Here is a 21,929-nt window from a genome sequence, read left to right on the forward strand (position 1 = left end):
GGAAAAATTAACCGTCACATCAGAAATCCCAGACCCAGGATACGACCACGATAAAGCCAAAACTTTATTTTTTACCATTCCATTCATTTTTTTGGAATTTGGTGGGAATTTTCCCTCCTTCAGGATTCAGCTTCTACAATTTCACAAGATTAGCAGTTCTTAAAAACCTGAGGCAATCAGGATTCTGTTTGTTTAATGTCTAAACACACTTTACCGAGTACCGCACAAGGTCTTTTTATAGATTTGTAACTCAAAGAACGGCATCTGGGACTTTCTGTCTATTAGTTTTTGTGATATCCTGCTAACAAACAAAAGAGCCACACGCCAGCAATCACATTCCCTCCGTGGTGGAGGTTTAAAAAACGAATTACTGTAGCAGAATACACATACAGAGACTTAAAAACAGGGTTTTCAGCACAAAGATGCATTTTCAGTGAGATTAAAAAAAAAATGCATCTGCCAAAAAGATGAAATACCATTCCGTTTTTTTCCTTGCTGTTGTTTTTCTTTATGTTAGGTACGATTAAGACCGCCCTGCCCGGCATGGACCGAGAAGTCAAGGAGAACTACCAGGTTGTGATCCAGGCTAAAGACATGGCCGGACAGATGGGCGGACTGTCGGGGACCACCACGGTCAGCATCACCCTCTCCGACGTGAACGACAGCCCGCCACGTTTTGCTAACCGTGAGAAGCCGTTTTTCTTCATCTGACATTAATTCATACAATTCTTGAAACTGTTTTCCGTGTGAGGTTAAAGAAATATTCTCTAGGCATTAAAAAGAAACTGCAATTCTTAACTTTCTATTCACTGTCATGCACAGATTCCTTTCGTGTAACTGTGGTGGAGTCCACAGAGATCGGAGGAGCTATTGCCCGGATCAAAGCTTACGATCCTGATATTGGGCGTAACGCCGAAATGGAGTACAGTATTGTTGGCCATCATGACATATTCAACATCATAACTGACCAAACCACACAGGAGGGAGTCATAATAATTAAAAAGGTGACTCGTTTTTCTTTTTTATCCACGTATTTCTAGTGCAACTTCCAGCCTTGCCCTATGTGCATTTTATGCTGTCGATCAATGACTCAACAGCGCTTTTAAAGCAGATGCTTAAGATATGTGAAAGATTCAGTTTTGTCTGTCCCACAAGTTGTAACCCTCAAGACGAACACAAGTAAAAGCTTTTGTCTCCCCTTTTGCAATTTGGAATAATAGATGATATTAACAGCCACCAGTTACAGTACCTTGGGTGGTTTTGATAATGCCGTTAGCTCTCAAGCTAGCTTGCTAACGTTGCACACTCATAGCACAGTTATATAAACTTAACATTTTTCCAGTTATAAGACACAAGTCCATTATACAGGTAAAGTAAAAGTGAGGAGTGAAAGGAACATAGTCTACTCCAAATATTCCACAAAAATCAACCTGTCCAACAGTAGAGAAGGCGACCCTGTCTGTCCTCTGTCCCCTCTTCTATTTCTCTGACAGGTAAAAGCTACAACAACTGTTATCAGTGTTTGTCCTTGCTGTCAGTTGCTTTCTTTGTTGACTTTAGTTTTTCAACTGAAGCTTTTCTAATCTGGAGAATCCTCTCCAGAACACTCTTCGACGCTAGTGTTGCCCCGCCCTTTCGCTCTTGCCAAACATTTTCAGGTGCTGTAAAATGCATCTGTACAGGCGCACCACCACAGACAAGAAATTTTAAAACTCAACATAGTACGAAATGCAGACAGATACACCAGGTGACGATTGTGCGACCATTGGCCACGGTCTTTTGTATGTAAATGTTATACACCACACCTTTAATACATATTTCTATTTTATTTTAATTCATCATGCATCTTTTTTTGATGAAATCCAAAACACTGCTCCGATTTTAAAAATCTGCTGTCAGTGTTTTTCTTTACCTTCTGACACAAGTTTTCAGGAAAGTGTCCTCCGAAGGTATGAATCAAGCTTACTGTATGCTTTAAGTGAACTCGAATCTTGGCCGTCTTTTCTTTTCGTCTTATGATCACTCTCTTCTCCATATCTAACAGAGCATTTAACTTATGTGGAGAGACAGAATAGCACCGTTTTTTGGATTAGAAACAGCTTGCTGATAACGTTTATTCACATAAGAAAGGATATATGACAATTTACTTTTGAACTGCAGAATAAAATCAGATACCCTAAGCCTTGGAAATGAATAATATAAAACAGTCTTTTGCAAGAAACTCTTTTTAGTTTTCCCCAAAGACCTTCCTAGATCAGCCTTCCTCACTTTGAATTGTAACTTCCAATTTAGAGTATGGATAAGATAAAGGCAGACAAATGAAATACAACGAAGTGCCTATCAAAATCCTAGAGGCGGACTGTTTTTATGGAAAAAGTCTAAACCTTGACTTCTGATGCTCTTTCATCTCCAGGCGCTGGATTATGAAAGCAAGAGGGACTATGAGTTCAGAGTGGAGGTGAAAAACACGTACTTGGATGTGAGGTTCATCCACGGTTTGCAATTCAAAGACTTTGCCACGGTCAAGGTAACGGTGGAGGATGTGGATGAGCCTCCTGTTTTCACCCGGAACCCTTACATCATCGAGGTGCATGAGGACACAGCTGCTGGCAGCTTCGTCGGCGTGGTGTCAGCCAGAGACCTGGACGCTGAAAACAAGCCAGTCAAGTATGTGAGAGACCGTTAGAGACAAAACTCAGTGGGCAACACAACAAAGTGATATTTCAACCCAGAAAAGTGTACTTGATTGCTCAAGTCATCACGAAGAGGACATTTTGTTCCCTCCTTCGCTTTTTGTGACGCCAGAATTCAGAGAATCAACCACCTATATTTAGCTTGAAGCTAATGCCAGCTGATGGCTAACAAGAGAAAACCTCTCCAAAAACTGCCATTTTGGAATAACCCACATATTCTTCATCGAACTGTATGCCGAGCAAGTCACCTAACATTCTGATTTGAGTAAAAAAACCTAACTATAACTCTGCGGTTTTGTTGTTGTAGCTGTTGTTAGCCTTCGGTCACCGTTAGCTTCCAGCTAAATGTTGTTTCTACATTCTCTAGTCACAAAGAAGTGATGAAACATGCCTTAGAACTGATTTGTGAGCACAAACACTTTTTGGTGTGGAGAATCACTTTAATTCTGCTTAAGATAAACGACAAACAACAAAGTAAACTGTCAAAATTAATCAGTTAAGCAAAGATTTCCTTACCACAGAACTGTGTGTCTTCATTGTGCTGGTTTGAAAGCTTGTTGTGATGTAGTCAATCATTCTTGTATAAAATCAATTGGGAAACAAGCAAAAAAAAAAATAGTGGAAATACAAAGTCTCCTCTAATCAGTTTTCCAGTGTGAGGATGAAAATATGCCCATTTGGCTAAATCTAATCCATCATCTGAGCCATGTGTTGATGGAGAGGAGGGGAGAAAGGGATATTATTCACGGGTCCTGGTGATTTCCCAGTGGAAGATGGCGGTGGTCCTGTGAAGTGAATACAGACGCTGTTTATTTTTCCCAGAATTATGTAAACCCGCAGCGGCGCTGCACAAAGTCAAAGTGAGAAGGGTCTAATATTCTGTATGGATTCACACAGCTCAGCGCCGCCATTCCACACATATGGCGCCATGCCACTCTGCCCATGCTACTTGGTGCTCTGTGTTACATATTCAGTGGAAAATTAAACATGACAAACAATCTGGCAGGGAGAGATGTAGTGTCTTATGACATCTGACGAGTGGAAATGTAGACAGTGTTTCGGCCTTTTTTTGTGGTCAGGAACAACAAATCAAACAAATACAAAGAGAAAAATACAATAAAACAAATAGGGCACCTATAAAACACTCGTTTTAACTTCCGTTTATCGTAATCGTTCTTGTCAATAGGAGATGAAAGCAGATCCAAAGGAGCTGCTGCTGCCTGCAGGGCATCTAACGTCACCACAAAGTCAAGTACATTTAAAAAAAAAAAAAATACATCACCTAATCAGAAAATATCAAATAACGCTTTACAAATAGAGCTGGTTCAGAGTCATACTCTACAATAATTTCAATTCATTTAAAGAGACCCAACTCTTTCCCCCTGAGCAAAGTAAATAGCAACTGTTTATTTCAGTACAGTTGTACATGTACTTTTGGGGGACCGGATGCACAGTGCGGGATAGTCGACCAGATTTGGGATCAGATTCACACATCCGTATGATTGGGAGCGCAGCATGTGAGGCCGATCAGAGGAAATGATTAGCCACCCAAACCATCTTGTAGTTTGCAGGGTTTACAGACACAATCTGGATGCCACTGACTGTATCGGAGGACTGATTTTTGGATCGTAGCGATGAAAAAAAAAAAAGTAATATGAAAGGGACCTGCTGCAGCCAATGAGAGTGAGCGGATGCGGGTTCACCTGGCGGTACCTAGCATTAGCAATAACAACTGCCGCTCAGGTTGCAAAAACTGTCTGAGCAAACATTTGCTTCGTCCCCAGTGTTTGGTTGTTAGCGGTAATGTCCTCCGAGCTGTTTGTTTGTCTGAGGATTATGCTAAAAGTGATGGGGATAATTTTCACACTATGGTGGAGGGCTGAAGCGCTGCTGAAGGAAGAACCCTCCACATCAGTTTAGAATTGGTTTGAAAGGCGCGTTTCTATTATTATTATTTGCACTGTGTTGGGCTTGAGGTTCCTAGGTTGGATATGTGGTACATTCACAAGTGTAAAAACCTTCAGCATGCTTCTGCGTTGGTGACGTCCAAAGCTTTTAAAAAAAAAAACTCTTTGAAAATCCTGCAGTGTGCACCAGGCTTCAGTGCACACATTAATTAACTTGCATTTCCCATTTGACAAAGGTGAGAAGGAGGGGGAAAAAAACCTCAAGTCGCTTGTTGGTGCCTCAAAGAGAGGACTGGCCATGACTCTCGCGGCACAGAAACACTCAGAACCGCTGCCATATAGGCCTGTCAGCGTAATTATTTATTGACCACATCAAACCGCCATAAATACCACAGTATGATTCAATACAGCCAACTAAAGCAGTGATATTGTTTGCTACAGAGAAGGTGAAAAAAGTGGCCCGCAAACACACAAATATTCAAGCATTAAATCACCGCCCGAGCGCACCAGGCTGCCTACGAGGGACCCAGAAGGAAGTTTACTTCATGGGTTTCCGTGGCGTTACAGAAATGCCAGTACATTAGAAACAAACAGCCCCAAAAAAATTCAGAACGGTCCTCTAGCTGCCATGTTGCGCACGCTCTGCATGTACAGTTGTTGTTGTCTCCTTGTGGAAACAGCAAGCGACTGTAAATACCTTTCATGCTGCGATGAAGCTTTTTTACTGTTTGTCTTGTCAGGAAAGTCTGTGCGGGGATCACAGTAGCTCTTCATTTTACAAGCAATATTATATGGGTGCAAATATAAATGGACTGGGGGCTGACATGACGGGCCGGCGCTATTGATCACATGTTTGTTCCTGCAGATACTCCATCGACCGCCACACAGACCTTGAGAGGCTGTTCAACATCGATTCGTTGAATGGAACCATCACCACCCTCAAAGCACTGGACAGAGAAATGTCCAAGTGGCACAACATCTCTGTGGTGGCAACCCAAATCAGTAATGTTTCCTGTCACGTCTGTTCGTCATTATTAATCAGAAAACCTTGTTTAAAGTGTTTAAATCCATGCTGATCTTGATTTCTTTTTTTTTGTCCTCCGTTTGTTCCAGATAACCCACGTCAGACCACACGTGTGCCCGTGTTCATCAAGGTGCTGGATGTAAACGACAACGCGCCCGAGTTTGCGATGTCCTACGACACGTTTGTCTGTGAGAACGTCAAAGCAGGACAGGTGTTTACACTTATTCATATCACTTTTTTACAAGACCTGTCAGTCAATTAAAAAAATTAATCCGATTAATCGCATGGTTGTCCATAGTTAACTCACGATAATCGCATATTTTTTATCTGCTCTAAATCTACTTTAAACTGATATTTTTCATTTTTTTAATTAACCATATGAACTTGGGAGTAGGCCAATAGTTGCTTTCTGCAAATGCAGCATGTTTATTAGTGTTGGTGCAATGTACTGTCCAGAAGTACAAAGAAAACAAAAGATCCATCCATCCATCCATTTTCTCCCTCTTATCCGGTTAAGGGTAACGGTGGTGGGGGGGGGGGGGGGGGGGGGCTGGAGCCTATCCCAGCATCTACGGACGAGAGGCGGGGTTCACCCTGGACAGGTCGCCAGTCCATCGCAGGGCCAACACACAGAGACGAACAACCATTCACACTCACATTCATACCTACTGTCAACTTAAGGAATCCAATACGCCTAGTCCACATTTGTATGTCTTTGGACTGTGGGAGGAAGCTGGAGTACCAGAGAGAACCCAGCAGGAACAGGGAGAACATGGAGACTCCACACAGAAAGATCCCACACCCGAGCTGGGACTCGAACCTGGAACCTTCTTGCTGTGAGGCGACAGTGCTGACCACTGCACCACCGTGCTGTCCCAAAACAAAAGATGCACAGGGTAAAAAAAAATAAATAAATAAAATAAACTCAAGCCCAACAAATATAATAGTAATGATTACTAGTACTAACTCAGGGGTCGACAATATAAATGGCCCGCTGGCCCGGACGGACTTCAAAAACCGTCAGGGCCACTAGGATGCTCCAACCACTGGCCCGGTGGGGCCATTGAAAGTAATACCCTCAAGTAAAAAATCGAATTTCACATTGATTCCCTGTGGTTCCGTGCTGTGCAATGATTTCTTTCCGTCAAATCGTCTCGGTAACTACCGCTTAACACGTTGCGTGATCCCGATCAAAGACAGTCTGTGCAGCCAGCCTCTGCTTGCCGTGGGATGTAACACACCTCGCGCGCCGCCCGCTCATTGCTGCCGCCGCTGCTAATTGATCACTGCTACGTGCGTACCTACTAAGCAAGGCTATGTTTCTAAAACCCCCAGTACCCGGCCGAACACCAGGGAAAAAAGAGAAAATCAAGAAGAGGAAGGCACCGGAGGAGTTAAAAAAAAAAGCGAAAGAGAATATGAAAAAAAGAAAAGGGAGAGAAAGTTTCAGCCTCAGTGGCGTGACCGCTGGAATTGGGCGGGGTTTGATGAACAAAAAAACGCTGAGAAAAAACACTGTGAGCTGTGCAGATCAATGGCCACATATGCAGACAAGGAAGTTAAATAGAGAAAAGTTAACATGTATGAAACCTATGGTATGGACATAACGTGGCCCTACGCATTGCTGTGTAACTACGGAGAAAATAACGTCGTCATATCGACGGTCTCCCTTGCACACGTGTCCCAGTCCAGGGTTCCCACGCGTCCTGGAAAACCTGGAAAATGAGGAGAAAAAAAGTCAAATGCCCTGGAAAAGCTTGAGTTGTCCTGGAAAATGACCTCAGCTGGTCATGTGACACTGTAATCTGTGGGGGTCATTGTGCTCTTCTATTTTATCATAATTTGTAAGAATGTAAGAGATGATTTCATCGACGTTATAGCCATTGACTGCAGATCTTTTAAAAAAAGACCTCTCGGGGCAGGAGAAGAATAAACATAGAAGCAATCTGGGTAAATGGACAAAATATAAGGAACAATTGTAGAAATAAATGTTTATTAAAGCAAATTGTTCTTTTTCGTGATTACTGGAATCCATACCTGACGTTGAACTGGGCCAGTGGTTACAAAGTGGGGCCAGTGGCATATTTCCCTTATTGTCTACCCCTGTAACTGAAGTACTTGAACATGAATAAAGTGCGCATTAAACAGGGGGCAGTGCAACACAGGACAGGACTCCAATGATGTAGTGGGGATATTGCAGGTGGTGGACACCTCCAGTGGGCTCCGTCGTGCCAAACAATCCAGCGTGGAGCGGAGGGCGCTCTGCCTCAGCTGTACGCTTCGCAGACAGGTGATACTTAAGACTGCTGTACTCCTGTGGAAACTAAATTCAGCTTTTCAGTGACTGCATGTCACTTTTTCCTGTCAAGACTGACATCTGGCAGGGCTTTGCAGTTGAACTTTCCACTTAAAACCGACGTATTCTTTTCCATGTTAGTCCGACCTTAACGCTCATCTGCTCTCAATTTGTATTTTTTTGTTTGTTTACAAGCTGCATCTCGCGTGTGTGACGAGTGGTGCGTTCACTTCTGGTTTTCTGCGAACTGAGGCATGGTCAAAGGGTCAAAAAGCACCGTGCGCGTTAATCACGATAAAAAAAAAAATTATCGGCAACAAAGGGACGTTGGGTTAACCAGTAAATAATGCGTTAACACTGACACCTGTACTTTTTACAAATGCATCCATTGACTTATGTGTCAGTGACAGTGGAGGAATAATTGTATGTATAAATTTGTAACTCCTGTTCCTAGTTAGGCTTTAATACTTCAGAATGATCATGGGAAAACAGAAGAAATTACAAATATTGACAAATAGTCCAGGTCATCGTCTACATGTGGCTTGGTGATCCTTCTGCATGGTGCACTGACGTGGGAAAGCTTAGCTCAAGTGCTATTTGATAGTTTTTTTTTTGAGGGGGGGGGATACGTTGTCAGTCAAACTAAAAGAGGATAACATTTACTAATCGCTGTGGAACATTTCCACCATATGAGCAGCGCTTACTGACGCATCCGTGTTACCATCCAGCGGTACAGTCATTGATGCTACACCCACATTAGCAGTTTTTAGAATGCAAAATCCCTGATTTGGCTTCATGCTCTAATTGCCGTTCAGTGTGATTTGTACTTGATGGGCCTGGTTTGTTCACAGTGAAGGTTTAATCACTTCCTGCAAGGCTGGAGCGAAGAACACACTTTCATACCTCAAGTTTTCGAACCCTCCATGTGCTGAGTCGTCATTTTTATTCACAGCTTTAACTTTTGTGTTTTTGTCTTGTTTTTCCACAGTTAATTCAGACAATAAGTGCTGTTGACACAGACGAACCTCTGGTCGGACACAAGTTTGTCTTTAGTATAAGTGCTGACAACCCAAACTTCACCATTGTTGACAGAGAAGGTAGGACACGCTCCTGACACACGCACCCTGCACAGTAGCAAGAACGCGAGTGCTGCTGAGCGCCATGTTCCCTCGACTCCAAGTCAAAGGGCTTTAGGTTAAATAGCTGAAATAAGGTCTGTGGTTAACACGAGCTTAAGATATTTCAACTGTTGTTCAACAGTGTAAAATATGCCAGTCAGAACCACACTGGTGAATTTTGAAGCTTTTCTGTGTCTTGAAAACGGTGGTTGCTAACGAGCAGCTAACCAAGGATATTAAACGTCATCACGCCAAAGACAGAAGAATGACAGAATCGACGCTGTGATGATGAAGTCAAGCCTTTGCGGTGAATTTTTTTTTTTTTTTTTTTTTAATAGCATAACGTTTCTATATTTTCAAGAATCCCCTAAAATCCAGTGTAAATCTCCCACTGGCTTCAGGTAGAGGGACGCCATGACAATGCTTACTTCCTGGTTAGCCTACAAAAGAAGCTCATCCCTGCAGCACTCTGCTATCAAAGTTTCTGCTTAAATGTTTGTATCTCAAGTTTTACATATGATGTCCTGATTTTAAGGGTCAATGGTAATAACGTTCTCAACGCTAACATATCCCAGATGAAACTGTTAAAGTCTGTGTAACGCCAGCAAACATTGACACATAAAACCAGGTGAAGAGCCAAGTGCTGGACCCTCTTAGCCATGAATATGTGATCGCTTCACTTCCCATTGACTGCAGTACAGGAGGTACTTTATATTTGATCTGATATTCTTGTTCCATTTTGCCATCCTGTTGATTTTTTAATAACTTGGATGATAAAACGTTAGCAAAGTCTTTCTCCAGCCTTTTGTTAGAGCGGAGACTGACACAAGAGAGCTGATTATTCAGGCGTAAGACTCTGATAAAAGCACATAAATGTGAGATCACGAACTGACGGATCACCTCTGAACTGTGCTTCCCCCCGGTCAGATAACACCGCCAACATCCTGACGCGGAGGGGGGGTTTCAGCCGGCGTGAGATGAGCATGTACTTCCTGCCGGTCGTGATCTCGGACAATGACTACCCCATTCAGAGCAGCACAAGTACACTGATTGTGCGTGTGTGCGCTTGTGACAGCCGCGGAAACATGCAGTCGTGTAACCCCGAGGTCCTGCCCTTCTCTGACGGCCTGACCACCGGAGCCCTGGTGGCCATCCTGCTCTGTGTTATCATCCTCCTCAGTAAGTGTGCCAGCGTGTGAATTCATCAGGCCTGTGTTTGTCTGGTGCTGAGTTCAGGATGCACAGTGGCCACTGACCGCTAAACCTGCCCCAAGTTAGACGCAGCAGCCCAGCAAAACTCAGCAGGTCGACTTCACATCAGGCTCCTCTGGCGTGAAATAGTAGGGTACCGCAGGTGCTGCTAATTCCATCAGTGAGAACCTTCTAGAGCGCCTCCAGGAGGCCATTAGCAGCACCTGTGTTTACCTGTTGTTTCTTGTCAAAGTAGCTGAACATGATTTTCCTTGGTGACCTTCGAGATGTGGTTCTTGTTCGAAGGAGCTCTCCGGTAGTCACTGGCTAGCGCTAGCTAGCTCGTCCGCCCTGCTAGCTCGTCCGCCCTGCTAGCCCTGCTAGCTCGTCTGCCCTGCTAGCCCTGCTAGCTCGTCTGCCCTGCTAGCCTTACTTTAATGTTATCCTTCTTCTCCTCGGAGTGTTCGTCAAGTGTTTTTAGTCGCCCCGGCTCGATGATGTAAGAAACTTCCGATGTTTCGCCCTCTACCCCACTGATTTGTGCCAGAGCCTTCCAGAGTCTCAGTCCTGCTACGATGCCTCACTCCAGTAGCTGGAAAAGTCACTTCAAACGTTCTATAACCAAGTTTCAGTTGTTGTTTCAATATTCTAAGTCCGTCGGCTTTGGGCCAGACGAGACAAATCACACTTAGGTTCCTTCCTTCTGGTGCTAGTTTCAGTGCATCAGGGCTCCCTGGCTTCCCCACCCGCCTACTTCCTGTTCTTTTTTTCTTAATCTTAATATTCAGCCATGAGCTAAATCAATGTTGACAACCTGGAAGAAACTCCAAATTAGTCTACAGTGGATAAATTGAACTTTTGAAAGCATAAAGCTGAGTTCAATATAAAAACATCAAGTGGAGGGAAGGAAAAGTTTCAGGAATTCGCCGAGGCCTCTGAATACTTGACGCGTTGACCTTGAACCTGCTTCCTCCCGTCAGAGTCTCTTCTTTGGATCGGACTTGATCGGCGCCCAGATAAACAGCCGACACAAACAAAGCCGCCCAGCGAACAGCTTTTCTTCAATCTGCTCGCCTTAATAATTCCAAATTTCAAAAAGCTGCGTCTGCTGCTGGACAGATCTTCTCTTGCATATTGGGTGTGCTGAAGGTTAAACTCTAATGCTCTCCTCTTGAGCAAAATATCGTGACATCTGCTCATTATCTGACGCTTTTCACGCTTGAACACCCCAGACAGACTGTCTCATTCACCTCTGCTTGACTCTGACAGACAGGCGCTGAGCCGGAACAGGTCCTCCTCATTGCTTCCCGCTGTACTATACTAAAATTTGGCACCGTTCTGTTAGAAATGTACATAAGGAGCCATTTAAACAGCCACCCTACTCCGCCACGCGGCCCATGTTGAAGGAATTGTAATTAACACTCAGGTAGGAGGCAAGTGGACGACTACATTACCTGCTGAGAGGACGATAAAGGGTAGACAAGGACCGTAGGTAAAGAAGGACTTGTCCTCAGAATCTCGAGTTTATTTTAAATCTCAATTCTGTAACCTCTGAATGTCCTTTACCACTGAATGGATTGTGTGCCATTTAAGAGAAAAAGCTTTTCCATCCGAGCTTTAATAACAGGAGGTGCACGCCTGAGGCAGCGTTGGGGATTTATCAATGGCTGCAAATGCGTTTCTCCTCTACGTTCCGGCTCCCCTGCGCTCTTTAATGCATGACACGTTAGGAGGCGCACATCTTATGCTGAGCTCTCGCTCTCTGTTTCCCACTGTTTTTTGTGTAGTGATCGTGGTTCTGTTTGCTGCCCTGAGGAGACAGAGGAAGAAAGAGCCTCTGATCATCTCCAAAGAGGATGTCAGAGACAACGTTGTCAGCTACAACGATGAAGGGGGCGGAGAGGAGGACACTCAGGCCTTTGATATCGGCACGTTGCGCAACCCAGAGGTGATGGATGCTAACAAGCTACGCAGGGACATCATACCCGAAATGCTGTTTCCCTTTCGGAGGACATCGCCTATAAAGGATAACACGGATGTCAGAGACTTCATTAACGGGAGGCTTCAAGAGAATGATACTGATCCTACAGCGCCCCCTTATGACTCCCTGGCCACATACGCTTACGAGGGCAGTGGGTCGCTGGCAGAATCCCTCAGTTCCCTGGAGTCCGCTGCCACCGAGGGGGACCAGGATTACGATTACCTCAGCAACTGGGGGCCACAGTTTAAAAAGCTGGCGGAGATGTACATAGGGAAAAGCCCAGATAGAGAGACCTAGACATGGCCGTCTCTTTTTTTTCCTCATTTTTGTATATCTGTTTATCTAGCCAGTTCGCCAGACCACTATTTGTCTAGTTAGCTAGCTAGCCAGCTAGTTGACTGTCTGCCTACCTATCTATCAAGCTATCTATCTGTTTATCTGTCTAGTTTGCTAGCTAGTTCGCTAGTTAACTAGTTGTCTATTTGATTGTGCACACACGCACTGACAATACTACGGTTCCTGCGATCGACTTGTCGGGGCTGGAATGGAACTTAAGACTTGAACTGAGTTGTGTCATTAACCGGGAATACAGTATAATTCACCAAGTTTTACTGTTTTTGGTCATAATAAGTAAAGATGCCTTTGAATTTTTGTGAACAATGGTGTGGAAATGTGTTTTGTAATTGACCAGAGAGATAGTAGTATTGTATACTATCAATGTTTATCGGCACTGGGCCGGGTCGGGGCGGGGTCGGGGTGGAGTCGTGGCTTTTCCAGCAACTCCATCAAATATTATCAATGTACAAAGTGTTTTTAATAATGGACATCCTATATACTATTTGCTATCTTTGTTCGACGAGCAACGTTCATGTGAATGGTTGGTGCAGTTGATTTGTCAAACTGGATTCATTTCATCATATAGGTGTAATATGTAATGGAAGTGTATGTTGTAGGAAATCTGTCATACACTGAATTCATGCTGCTTGAATGCTGAGTCATATTGTTTTATATTTATATTTTTATACTTATTTTCTTAATAAAATTTATGGGAAAAGGAACTAGCTATATTTTCAGTCCATTGCCACTTTTTTTTTTTCTTTTCGTGGTTGTGCGAGTTGCTTTGTTTTCATCAGAAGCTTCCAGCGTCGACAGGAAGTGGAAGGTGGAAGTGGAACTTCCCAGGCGGCAGGAGCCGGCGTTTAACGCAGGTCGCTAAATCATCATATCGGAAATGTCAGATTCATTATAAACAAATCATACGAGGGTCCTTTAAGAAGAACCGTCTTTTTTGTTGACCCCAGTTTTGTTCTCCAACTTTGCATTTTGTTTCTCAGTACACAGTTCAAGAACGTCATCACGAGAGTAAAATACTGAAATAAGAGCCACTTTTTTCCCCCTCGCCCGGTATTGAAAGACCACGTTTCCAATGATCTCATCTGCTTGTACATGAAGTGGAGAAGTAATACCCAGAGATTAGCTGACCGCTAGTTAGCGTCGCACAATGATTGGCAGTGGGTGGGAAGTGTTAGGATACCAGGGTCAAAAGTAATCAAATACACTTTTGCATGTATACAACGAGGACAGGACGTCACTGTGAAATGCTAACACTTCCACTACCATTCATTGTGCCAAGCTGACTAGCGGTCGGCTTGTCTCTGTGGGTATCAGCTCTCCAATGGCGTCCATCTTCTTGTCCAGAGGGGAATGGACAGGAAGACTGTTTCTCGAAAAGGTGGCATGCTCCTGAAGGCAGGAATCATGTTTTGTCCCCTGCAAGGGTTAATTTGGTCTTTTGATTTGGTTTTGGGGTTTTTGGTGCAGTTTAAGAGGGAAGGTTTGCTCATTTATCAACTTTGACTTCCCACACACGGAGACGCGTCCAGGTGAAGTTCTTTCATTTGTGCGTCGACTGGATCTCAAGCCCCGTGTTGAACGAGAACATTCAAATCTTTAAATGTGGAAATGGGTAATGTTTATACAATCATCTAAAGTAATTCTGGGTACTCACACAGAACTTGCGGAGGTGTTGGCGACACCTCAAATCAGTGTCCTACTCACATCACCACACTCGGCTTCTTCCTGGTACACACTGTCCTATTTATTGACCCAGTATTCCTAAAGAACAAAGAATGCAGAGATTTTATTTTGGTCACAGAATTATTTTCAAACTGAAAAGCCGCGTTTTAATATTTATCTGTGTCGCGGATACAAATCACTTAAAAACTCTCTGATACAAGTATCGACTTACCTGAAATGTGAATTTATGCAGAGTAATGAGATAACACTGAGGGAAATGACACGTCTGCGGTGTTGACTGGGTGACAATAGTGCATCTATTTTGGTGATGAATGAATTGAGAGAATGACACACACACACATGGGGGCCGTGACAATGACACACACACACACAAAGTGTTCTGCAAAGAAAAAAAAAAAAGTACCTGTGGCGTGACTAGAGTGAACGTACACGTGCGAGAACATTCCTCACACAAACTCGGGAGCGGCGCATCTTTTTCTGAGGATGATGAAGCTGGAGGTAAAAAAAAAAACCCAACAGGAGAGGAGAGGGAAATGTTCTCACTCTCTCTCTTCCTAAGACAGCCAGCTGTGAAAAGCCCCAATGACAGATGTTGGGAGAGGCTTTTATAGTTGGGTTTGTTTTAGAAAGAGTGTGGCTGGTGAGGCAGCAACAGCGCTTCACTTAAAAATGTAAAATCTCCGTTTTTGAGTGTTCATTTGAGTGATTTTTATGAAGGAAAAGGTGAACTCCTCTGTAGATCATCCATGAACAGCGATACGAGTACTTGTTCAAGCAGTCTGGTCTGTTAATGAAGATATAATGAGCAATATTCTCTTATTTGGCCCAAAAAAAAGAAAAAGAAAAAGTCGTTCATGACTAATATTAAAAGCCTTTCATCAATCCTGATTTTGCACGGAGGGGAACTTTAACGCAGTTGCAGTGAATAAAACCTGAAGGATAAATCTGCATTTATTGGTGTGAAAACATGAGCAGGCAGACGTGCTGAGGTGCTTTAAAGTTGCATGAAGGGTTGCCAACCACAGTCAATGCAAGACACACGCGCCTGAATAAATGATGTTCATGACACTGCGAGACAGAACTCAAACCAACAACAGGTTTAAATCTGCGTGGGCGCTCCTTGGTTCTCTCTCTGGTCCCTCTAAAACCCACCACCCTCCACCCGACGACCTTTAATCTCCCATTAAACTCTCAAGACCTGCTGGGTCACGACCGTCCCCGTGTTCCGCTCCGAGCTCACTGAAGCTAAAGCTCCTGACTTTTAACCAGACGAACTTCCCTTCTGGTGGCGGTGTGACGCTTCACAGACGAGGCCGAAACATTACGGTTGACTAACGTGGCAGAGAGAGTTGTGCAGTTCATGCTCAGGTGCACCGACACAAGGTTGTTTCTTTGTTTTCCTTCGATTTGTGTCTCGAATGCCATTTCACCTCACTTAGACATCTTTGGCACACCTGAATGGTGTCCTGGCAGGTGTTTAGGTGGAGGGAGCACATTGAAATAGAAAAAAAACACCCACAAATATGTATATACATATATATATATATATATATATATATATACATATATATATATATATATATATATACACACAAATATACATATACACATTTTGAAATCAAAGCCCAAAGGTAGGACGGGTAAACATCAAGGACACCTGGACACCTCTGCCTCAGGAGATCAAACCAGTAACTTTCTCATTACCAGACGGTCACATACCTTCTGCATCACGCCGCCACGGCCCCGCCGTGACCAATCAGCACACACATGTCATCAGAGGCAATCCGTTACACCTTGTGGATCAGAATGAACTCCTCCTGCGATTTGTCACAGGACATCAATTTGACCTCGGATAGATTCCTATCACGAAAAACCTATTTAGAAGTTTTTTTTTTCTGTAAGTACCTATGATATATATGTATTTAAAGATCTGACACGTGACGGAGGTCAAATGGATGTGACAAACCTAAAAAAAAAAAAAAAAAAAAAAGGTTTTCGTGCTCAGAATCTTTCTGTACACGATATGAACGCATCACAGTTGACATCATTATGTAAAACAGAGCAGAAGAAGAAGACTGTGATAAATAAATGCGGTTCTCTGATCACGATGAATCAAAAATATGCAGCTTATTTGACCTTCGGCGCTGGGAAGGACGCGCCCAGTGAGAGCTGATTATTATGATGCTGTACCACCATGTTGTTTCATGTCTTGCCACTAATTTGACCACAGTGACCCGTATTGAGCTGAGAGCTCTGGAAAAAAAAAAAGAAAAAAAAAAGGCTCAATGCTCCTCAGGGTCTGCTGGTTTTTCTGGCCAGTAAGACTGAAGTTGCTCTGCTTGCCTGATCCACATGTGACCACATGATTAGTGTTTAAGTAGAACATATCCCGTTTGATGTGAGAAACGCATTTGCATGTCACATGGAATAAAACATGACGGATAACTCCTGATGGCAAACCGACTGAGGGCTACTGCGGCTTGATGAGCGCATGTGATGTCCGTAATGATGAGGTATTTCTCTGCTGGATGTGCCAGGCTTTCCAGCTGTAGGTTGTTGGGATGCTATTTTCCATTGAGTTATAACAGTAATTACCTCATCTCGAATTATTATCTTGCTCCGTGATCCATGGTTTATTTTTATGGGTCTATTATGGTTGGACTGTACTAAACACCAATCAATGCTGCAGGTAAAAGATTTGTATGCAGGGAGGACATGACAGCGGCGGAGGACCAGGCCAGGCCTCCATGCTTCAGTCGCAACATGATAGGCCACACGTAGTGGTTCTCAACTCGTGGGGTGTGGCCAAAAGTGGGTCATGAGGCAGATTTGAGAGGGTCGAGAGAGTGTGAATGTGGTGAGAGACATGAGAGAATTTCTGATACTGTGCTTTTATTTTGAAGGGATTCTACTTCCCACGATGCAGCGCATGTGCAGTGGTGGTATAGAGACGGGTCCTGGGGTTACACCATTTGGGCACCACCAGTCTATCACGTCCCCCTGGGGCCTCTACAACAGCTCCGACACAGGCGGAGGAACCTGGGACGATCACGCTCTTCCCCCGGCCCCCCTCCTCCCCCAACAGGCGCCCCCAACCAACCAGAGGAGGAACTGCGGCAGTGACAAGGACACAAACCCTCATCTGGCATCCCAACCTCAGGCACGGCCAGCTGTGTCTGTACGGACGCCCAACTAAGCTGGAGGCGACACAGGGAACCGAACCAGCGGCCCCTGTGGTGGCAGACAACACAATAGACCACCACCTGCCAGTGTTAGTCTGGTCGTAGAAGCCTTCTTGAGACGGGTGTTCAGCACATTCAGTAAACATCGTCACGCACCGCCCACCTAAACACTGACTAGCGTCCAAAAGAGCACAAGGACCCAAGAGTTCCTACAAGAACGTCGCCCACACAGTCCCACTGTGTCCACCAGCTTGCTGTCCTTCAATGCGCAACCTGGTGCCAACCCGTCCCCAGGTAAACAACACACACACACACACACGTCCATATGCTGTAAAACAAAATGTAGTTCATCAGAAAAGGCCACCTGCTTCCATCTCTCCATGGTCTGGCGCTCAGGTGCCCGTTAGGCGGCGGTGCACCACCGCCCCATGAGCAGTACCGTGTCCTCTGACAGCTCTCTGTCTTAGCCAGTTCTAACCTTTTTAATTTGGGCTTCAGGAGCTCTACGGAGGAATCACAGTTCCAGCCAGGTTGTAGTCGTCACGACAGATTGTTGCATGTTTATGAGCCAGACATTTCCCAGCATGCTCAGCCGAGGGCCCGTTGAGAGAACGCTGAGCTTAGTCGAATCCCAGGGTCTTGACATGTGGTGGCACATTTGGCCTCATACTTCTACCTCCGACCGAACACCTTCTTTTGGAGCGAGGAGCGAGTTTGCTCACACACGTATCTCAAAGGAGACATGATTCATGATAAGCGACGGATAGATCAGAGCGAAGCGCTAAGACCGCGTTGCTGTTGTCGTCATAGAACAGAAGTGACGACAATTTCCCAGGTTTTTGTTTTACAGTCCTACGACGCCTCTCAACTTAACCCCGGCGTCCAATCTAAACTGTACGACTCACAAAAATGAACCAACCCACAACTCTAAAAGTAACAAAAGACACTGCACGACTTTTCAGGAGCATCCAACCTTCTCCCCTTCGTTAGTTTTCCTCGGAGCTACGGCCGATTCCCTGCTACAGAGTAAGAGAGACTCCTATGGTTCCGGTCTAAACTCAAACGTGATACAAGAAAGTGTGTACAAGCAGTATCGACATAAATTCTACAATTTCCTTTAGCAGACGCCTTTGTCCAAAGCGACATACAACACAAGCAAGAATTCAGACAAAGATATACCATCAATCTGAACTGGTGTAGCCTCCGTGTAACACACAGTACTGCAGTTTTGAGTGCATATGTACTACAAGGTTTTACTGAAGGAACAAAACTGACTGGATCCAAATACTTGGCTGATGCCTCCCTGGCGGGCCAGTTCCGCTCCCATTAGCCTTCCGACCGGCGCTGACACGACAGCCCTGAGGGAGGCGAGCGAGCGAGCCACCGCCGAGCTTGACGTGAGGAGGGTGTTTAAGAGAATCCGAGGCAGGCGAGCGGACCAGATGGCGTCCCAGGGCGCGTCTTAACGTCGCGCAACGAGCAGCTTCGCCACTTTTCATCATCTCCTTCAACCTGTCCATGACAAAGGCCAAACCGGACCGTGGGATAATCAGGACGCGCCTGTGACACACGACCACGCTGCCATTTCCTTGAGTCATTTATTTTTCTTTTAAGAACTGCCTTGTATGTACACCCCCCACAATAGAATTTAAGGTTGTATTACTTTTTTATTTATCATAATTATTACATTTTATTCCCCGCTGCCAAAATTTTCAAATCATTTGCATCTATTTAATTCAGTTGAGCTTTCATAGTATTGATTTATTTTGGGCAGTATGTCATAATTTCATTCGAATTATTTGATCTTGTACTTGTTTTTATTTACTTGTCTATTTTACTATCTTGCAACCCTTTTGTAGACACGTCTAATTCAGCAGTGGCTTTCATACGCGCGTGTGTCTGGATGAGCCTGGCTACGTCAACATATCTTCACTAAAATGTGTATTTTCATGAGGTATTTGGCCTGAAAGACACTTGACTGTTAAAATAAACGATCACACTTGAGTTAGAACAGCCAGAAGTGCCGGTGGAATCTCATGGCTGCAAAGATACTGCAGTTTTTGTAGTGGGAACACTCTCGGAGCAACTGTTCCAGGTTTCAAGCTCTCTCAGCGCTCCACTGGCGAGTAGTTATGTACGTGTGGGTTGAACATTTAAAAACACAAGGCAGCCCCCCCCCCCGCCCCCCCGCCCCCGAGGAAAACCAAATTACTTCTGAGCACAAAGGGAGTGCATCAATGGTGTGGCACACTGCCTAGTTTGTTATAATTACAAGCAAAAGCAATTCTGAATAGGCATCTTAATGACCAAACAAATTGTTGCATATTTCAAACCCATCTGGATAATTTTCTTTTGGGAAATGTAATTGCTGTGCAGAAATAGGGATTACTATCTTTGCTGCGATGGCTGGGAGCTTATAGAGGAAAAGAAAATGCACCTGAGATGATGCACGCCGGCGTTTCTATCAGACTGGATCTCATTCAGGTCCACATTCTTCTTCCTGACAGCGGCGCAGTAATAGCCCATAAACCTGCCTTAAACAGCACGGCGTTATTGTCCTTCTATGGTGGTTATTGTGGTGTTTTGTCACAGAAATATAATGAACACCAGGGGAACTCGTACCACGTGTGGCTGGTCCACAAGCATCAACATGAGAAATGACTCATTGTGAAGGCAGTTCAGAAGAAGTTGAACTCCTCCTGCATCAGCAGAGGATTTCTGTCTTTACCATCTGGCTCCATCTCCTGGACGACTCTGAACACAACATGTAGCGACTCTGATGTTGTCCCCCCCCCCCCCCCCCCCCGTATTTATAATTCAACCATGTTGCACAGAGGAGTCATAATTCAGTTTGATTGACTTTTGCAAGACAGAAACTTGCAGTTTTGTGTGTTGGAGATTATTCTCTGAATTATAAAATAGCTCAGAATTATCTTACCCAGGCAGTTAGCTTCTTGTTAGCAGGTTTGTGTAGGTGATTCAACACCAGTGCATCACTTTCACGCCAAGGTGAGTTTCAACAAGTAAGGAGCATCACCACCAGAGGGCAGCAGAGATCTTCTCAGAGACTGGAGGAGGTTTGCAGCTTCACACCCAGGAGCGAGTGACAAAGTAATAGTGTGATGTGGTGAACGATTTTGCTCTTTATAATTAAAATTTCTATTAAGTCAGTCATTTGTAACTCTTCAATAATGCAGCTGCAATTTAAAGGGTGAAAAATTATGCAGCAAGATTTTAGTTCGGCTTCTTCTGCACCAATTACAGCTCATAAGTTTAAAAAAAAAAAAGAAAAAAAAAGAAAAAAAAAGAAGGGAGAACTCCTGTGGAGGCTGCCACTCCCTGGCGCTGAATCCAGAGAAGATTACACTGTAAAATCCATTGAATTGCTCCACTTTGGTGGATGAAGGAGAGCCAGATATCTAGTAGAGGAAACCGAGCTGAGCCGTGAACTAAAACTGCACTTTAACATTAAAAAAAAGAGACAACTAAATGACGGCTAATGATCCGAACGTTCCGGAAGAGTTCCTCGGCTGCGATTAGCGAAATAATAGCAACAGAAACGCTGAAGAGATCATTTTGTTTCTGCTGCACCTCTGGGGAGAGTAATCAGTTATAGATAATAGACGGACAGAAATGCAAGTCAAGGACAGCCGGAGTTTATGAAGAAGTCAGGGTGTGTTGGTGAGACGGGGAGCTGATTTAATGAGTCCGTGGAGAGAGAGTCGCTTTCTTTGCTCCTGTCATTTGCTGCACATGAGCTTCTTCATCCAGTCCTGTTAGCAAAAAAAAACAAAAAAACGAAACAAAATCAAAAAATCACACGTTTGTAAATTCTTCTTCAGAACGGCTCCTAACGTGTGACCACGCCAAAGGGTCACTCGCTGTTTTAATTACAACTTTATCACATAAATTAAAAAAGCCCATTTTGAACATTGTAATTATTATTATTTGGCCCAGTGCGCAGCGACACCCACTCCTTCACACTGGAGACACGTGTTCATTTCCTGCCGTGTCCCAGTTTGTCCTCGCCGCTGTTTGAGTCATTTATTGAGTTCAGACACGATCGCGCCCTCGGGGAGGTAAAGCTGTAGTGACTCCTCTGAAGTTTCTTTCACTTTGGCCAACATAAGAAATGAGTGTGAGTGAAAATAAGGGTTCTAATTGAAGCAGAAAAGGAGCCACGCTTCCAACACATGGCGTTATTTTCGGGCGATAACCAACTTGACGCGTCGTGGTGTTAAATGAAGTTGACGGAGTTACTTAGCTAGTTTTGATATTTGATTTCATTCTGCTAACGATTTCACGGCCGTTTGATAGAGTGAGTTAAATATATTCCCTTTGTGACACCACAGATCATAGAGGTGATGTATGCTGCGGTTTAACAGCGTGTGACTGAAGTGTCGAGCATCAATCCCTCTTTCAAATGAGCGTAATTACCTACACGCGCTCACTGCAGCTGCATTTGGGAATAAATTCGTCTGGAAGCGGCTCGGGTGGTTT

The 21,929-nt window shown here is 44.2% G+C and overlaps 1 protein-coding gene and 1 long non-coding RNA gene across 2 annotated transcripts in view; one reads left to right on the forward strand and one right to left on the reverse strand.

The window, feature by feature from the left end:
- The window catches only part of LOC147241355 (cadherin-10-like), a 34,080-nt gene extending 20,564 nt beyond the window's left edge, over window positions 1-13,516 (forward strand). Inside the window, exons 5-12 of the mRNA XM_086192009.1 lie at window positions 518-685; window positions 823-1,004; window positions 2,414-2,667; window positions 5,466-5,602; window positions 5,714-5,835; window positions 8,909-9,017; window positions 9,966-10,217; window positions 12,017-13,516. Of these exons, the coding sequence (XP_086048135.1) occupies window positions 518-685; window positions 823-1,004; window positions 2,414-2,667; window positions 5,466-5,602; window positions 5,714-5,835; window positions 8,909-9,017; window positions 9,966-10,217; window positions 12,017-12,507 (1,715 nt within the window). The 3' untranslated portion in view covers window positions 12,508-13,516. The remainder of the gene's footprint in view (window positions 1-517; window positions 686-822; window positions 1,005-2,413; window positions 2,668-5,465; window positions 5,603-5,713; window positions 5,836-8,908; window positions 9,018-9,965; window positions 10,218-12,016) is intronic.
- Window positions 1-21,929, reverse strand: part of LOC147241354 (uncharacterized) — a 142,444-nt gene that overhangs the window by 35,233 nt on the left and 85,282 nt on the right. The window contains exons 7-8 of the long non-coding RNA XR_015111011.1: window positions 3,210-3,478; window positions 2,474-2,648 (exon numbers count right to left, since the gene is read on the reverse strand). This is a non-coding gene — a long non-coding RNA (uncharacterized LOC147241354). The remainder of the gene's footprint in view (window positions 1-2,473; window positions 2,649-3,209; window positions 3,479-21,929) is intronic.

The sequence above is a fragment of the Aulostomus chinensis genome, chromosome 21 (assembly GCF_037954235.1).
Source record: "Aulostomus chinensis isolate RoL2024-O1b breed Wild chromosome 21, RoL_Achi_v1.0, whole genome shotgun sequence".
Lineage (NCBI taxonomy): Eukaryota > Metazoa > Chordata > Actinopteri > Syngnathiformes > Aulostomidae > Aulostomus > Aulostomus chinensis.